The following is a 4,355-nucleotide window of genomic DNA, read 5'->3' as shown; positions in this document are numbered from 1 at the left end:
TTAAAATACATCAATAATTGGCATAACCATGAAGCACAGTTTGCAGGTTCTAAGATATAAATAAAAAGTAGGAGCCCAAATTTTTCCAGGTTTGAGAATAATTTTTAAATCTTCCCTGACTTTTTTGATAATTTTTTCATATTCCCAAACTTTTCACATTTTTACAGGTTCACGGCCATCCAGCAATAATAACCAGCAGTGAAGCATCATGGGAATGAAATATGGTACACAAATGAGAGTTTCAAATATGCTGGCTACTTACAGTGCTGATATTCAGATCAGGGTATAACAACTTTAGTTAGGTCTCATGTTTGCAATGGACAATCTTTGCACTTAAATTTCAGAATATTCACAATTTCTATAAAGTTGGTAGGCTCTTAATTAGGGTTATAAAAATGAGATCATAGGCATTAGTGACTTGTCTAAAACCAAACACTGAAAATACTTAATTCTTTCCAAGTTTTGTTTACAATAGTATAATCTGAAATTATTAGAAATATTTATATATATATATTTATAAATGAGTTATACTCTTTCCAAATGGGCTCTTGAATTACATTTTAAATAACTGATTGTAAAAAAAAGAAAAGACAGCTTATGTGGTCTTCTACTATATTGTCATATTTGCCACACAAAGTCAACTAAGAATATTTAAGTTGTCCATGTTACACACCCATTCCTCCCACCATTAAATATTAAATTTCTTCAAATGATAATCAAAGTATCTTAGTGATTTACCATTGAGGTTTTCCCAAAATTCTGTCCAATGTATTCAACATGTTTTCATAATGATTCAGAATAACTTAATGAAGGTGCATTAAATTTGTAAAAGCCCATAATATACTCTTCTGGGAAAAAAAGCTAATAACTTCCAGAAAAGACAAAGAAAGCAAACTTAAAACATAGTATGGAAAACAATATGTGCATTTTATTTGGCTCAACCATAAACTTTATTGTAAATTAGCATTTAAATGGTTAAAACACACTCCTAATATTAAACTATTCTACACTATTGCAAACATTTGTATACAGACAAGAAGCAGAATATTAAGAATAATTGCTTTCTATTTTGATATCTCCAACGTTAGGAATTAATATAATCACTTTCTTATCTTAGTGAATTCCCATAAATACCAGCTTTCATCACTTTCTTCCTAGTGATGATGTAGTAATGTCATTTTTGCCAAGCATTATATGTAAGATAGTTCAAGGTTAGCAATAAAGCTTTTCATTTCCATCAAGGTTAATGGGTTTTGATATCTATGCAACTGAGAAGCCGAGCCATGCTTTGGGTTTATAGTGTCATTTGTTAGCATAGAATGATAGTATATTTTTATCATCTGGGTTCTATTCTCTGTCTAGCTACATGAACAAAATTATATTAATTCATATTTGCTACTATAAACTCAGAAAAAGATTGCATGTGTGTTAATTGTAGAAAAAAGAACTCATTACTTACAAATATTAATAGCCTCAGACAGGTATAACAAAAAAGGAAGATGTATGAATAAGTTAACAACTGATTATGATTTACCCTTGATTACCATAAAAAATGTAAAAACACAAAGTACCTTTAAGCATCTTAACTGCAACAACTGTTGTTGTTTCAGCATCTCCTAATCCAACAGCTTCTGCCTTCACAACTCTTCCAAAGGCTCCTTGGCCTAATGTTTTGCCTAAAGAATGAAATGTCTGTTGAGTCTTGATAGCTTAGTACTCATTATGTATTTTTTAGCACTTGGTTCTTATATTGCATTAAAAACATATGTTTAATTTAAAATTATCACTAATATTTTTGTCAGGTTTTATGTGTTGGTCAGGTTATTTACAGTAGGTGTTTGTGACTTGTTGGCAATAGATTTCAACAAACAGTATATAATCCACTTGTTTTAAAATAATATATTAAAACAAGTGAAATGTATATACAAATGATCGTTACACTGTTGGTTACCAAAATTTTATCCACATCTTTAAGTAATTGTCTTATTTTCATCAAAGTCCACATACACTGGTTCAGTATCTTTAAAACACAATTATGCTTCCATACTCTGTTATTACAATACAATCTGTGATAATTTAATCTTAAAAATCACCACTATATGCTCTTTATGGCTAAACTCACAATCACACAGTCTAGATCTATCTATCAATTGACTAACTTGAACTACATTTTAGATGCATATTTATAACCCAACACAGGCCTAGAACATTCCACACACTGTGAGATATTACAGTGTAATAATACTCAATTTAAAACAACGATAAAAACTTACAAGGTTCTAGTAACATGAAACAATAATACAACAATCACCAATTCACAACAATTGAACTACACAATGTATGAATCGAAAATACTTACATAAACAAACCTGTGACAAACTATCACTTCTAATCAATAACTAAATCTAATACTCATGTTATACTTAAACCATCTAAACTATAACACTCACATTAAACTTAAACAGTTACATATCTCTAATAATTTTCAATTACAAAAAACTTTATACAAATATTATACATAGGATATACATATAGATATTAGACATAGAAATAAGTATGTTCAAACAGAAAACTAACTATTATTATAACTATTCATTACTAATTATAACTACACTCTTTGAACTAAGTTTTATTTAAACATTTGGTGTAAGAAGACACAAGAAAAAGATTAATGTAAATAGGTTTAGCAGTAGCACAATCACCTCTATCAGATATACTAAATGTAAATCTAACAGTGATTAGATATGGTCACAGTAAAATAGTTAAAATGGCATTTTTATGGTCTCAACCTTTGTACTTTTTAGATTACAGTAAAATGTTTCAGGTTTTTATGAGAGTATAATGTATTGCACTTATTATGCTAGCCACTATTTAGTTTTATTACTTAGAATCTCTATCGGGTGAAATTTTTTGAACATCCTTAACTTCAAATGCAGTAATGTTATCAAAGCTAAAGATGTAAAAATTTCAAGTTTATAGATGAAAAGAAAAAACGGAATGCATGATTCAAATCTTAAAACCTCAAAGCTTCTTAATGACAAACTTCATTCCAAAAGTTATGTGCAATTAATCTGCATTATTGTAACATTATTCCAACAGAACTGAAAATTATAATTAAAGATCTTGTCAAGAATTCTTATGTGAAATTGGTATGTTTTTCTAATTATTAGCAATAATCATGATCAAATTGGTGAATATCATGATCAGTAGCAACTTTGTAGAAAAAGCTTTCATGTTAGCTGTACATCTCAGAGTGAAATTTTATCTAATCTACAAAATCATTTAATTATACATAAAAAGGTGTCCTAATGGCTATAAGAAATGAAAAAAAGTAAATAATGTTAGCATTGTTTCACTGTTGTTTTTACATTATAAAGCTACACAATGGACTATCTGTGCTTTGTTCAACACGAGGAATCAAACCCCAGATTTTAGTGCTGAAAGCCAGAAAACTTATGACTGACCCACTGTAAGACTTGTATCACTAAAATACAGCCAAGCATATATTAATTCTTTTATTTTTACTATTGAACAATTTATAATGAATAATGTATAACACTATGATAAAATAATGTTTACTTGCCTAGTTTCAAGTTTTCTTTTGGAAATTCCCAACGATTGTCATATGGCAGAAGTTCTATCTGCTCATCCAAAGGCAAGTCAGGGTTGAACATATGCAACTGTCCATGCTCAAATTGAGCATAACTAAAGAAATCCATCTCCCTTTTTTGTTTCTAAAAACATGTTAAATGTAAGTGTACTAATTATCAACTTTATAAGTTTTAGAGAAACATAATTGTTGAGCCTCAAAACTATAGTAATCTCATGATAACATCAATTAAAGTGTTGTTATTATGTAAACTCTATTTATTAATACAGTTTTAAATAAGAAGTACTTATGAAATACATATGCTATGTTTAATTATATAATGTATGGTATATTTAATCACAAGCACGCCAACTTACTTTTCAGTAAGAATGTAGAATGAAATAAAATTGTTGACATACTTTTTCCTTATGGATCTTTTTTATCAGTACAATAGCTAAAGCAAAAAATCCAACTCCAATTACAACAAATATGACAATAATAGCTATCTGGCTGCCACTGACTTCAACTGGTGCTTCATCTAATAAGGACAAGACATAAAAAATAAATTACTCCTGAAACAAAAATAAATACTTTCATACTGTCATACATAACAGTTACAAAGTAAAAATAATGAATCTTAGTAGCTCTTACAAATTAATTAAAAAACAGCATGACAACATCAAACCATTATGCTCAAATCACATCTCAAATATGAATAATAAATGATCTAGTATATTTCAAAAATGTAACTATTAACTTCTAGAAT

The 4,355-nt window shown here is 28.6% G+C and overlaps 1 protein-coding gene across 1 annotated transcript in view; it reads right to left on the bottom strand.

The window, feature by feature from the left end:
* Window positions 1-4,214, bottom strand: part of LOC106472921 (vascular endothelial growth factor receptor 2-like) — a 34,044-nt gene extending 29,830 nt beyond the window's left edge. The window contains exons 1-3 of the mRNA XM_013933592.2: window positions 4,009-4,214; window positions 3,584-3,734; window positions 1,572-1,676 (exon numbers count right to left, since the gene is read on the bottom strand). Of these exons, the coding sequence (XP_013789046.1) occupies window positions 1,572-1,676; window positions 3,584-3,719 (241 nt within the window). The 5' untranslated portion in view covers window positions 3,720-3,734; window positions 4,009-4,214. The remainder of the gene's footprint in view (window positions 1-1,571; window positions 1,677-3,583; window positions 3,735-4,008) is intronic.
* Window positions 4,215-4,355: the final 141 nt, after the last annotated feature.

This window comes from Limulus polyphemus, unplaced genomic scaffold, assembly GCF_000517525.1.
Source record: "Limulus polyphemus unplaced genomic scaffold, Limulus_polyphemus-2.1.2 Scaffold5734, whole genome shotgun sequence".
Lineage (NCBI taxonomy): Eukaryota > Metazoa > Arthropoda > Merostomata > Xiphosura > Limulidae > Limulus > Limulus polyphemus.
This window is presented reverse-complemented; position numbering and strand designations above follow the sequence as displayed.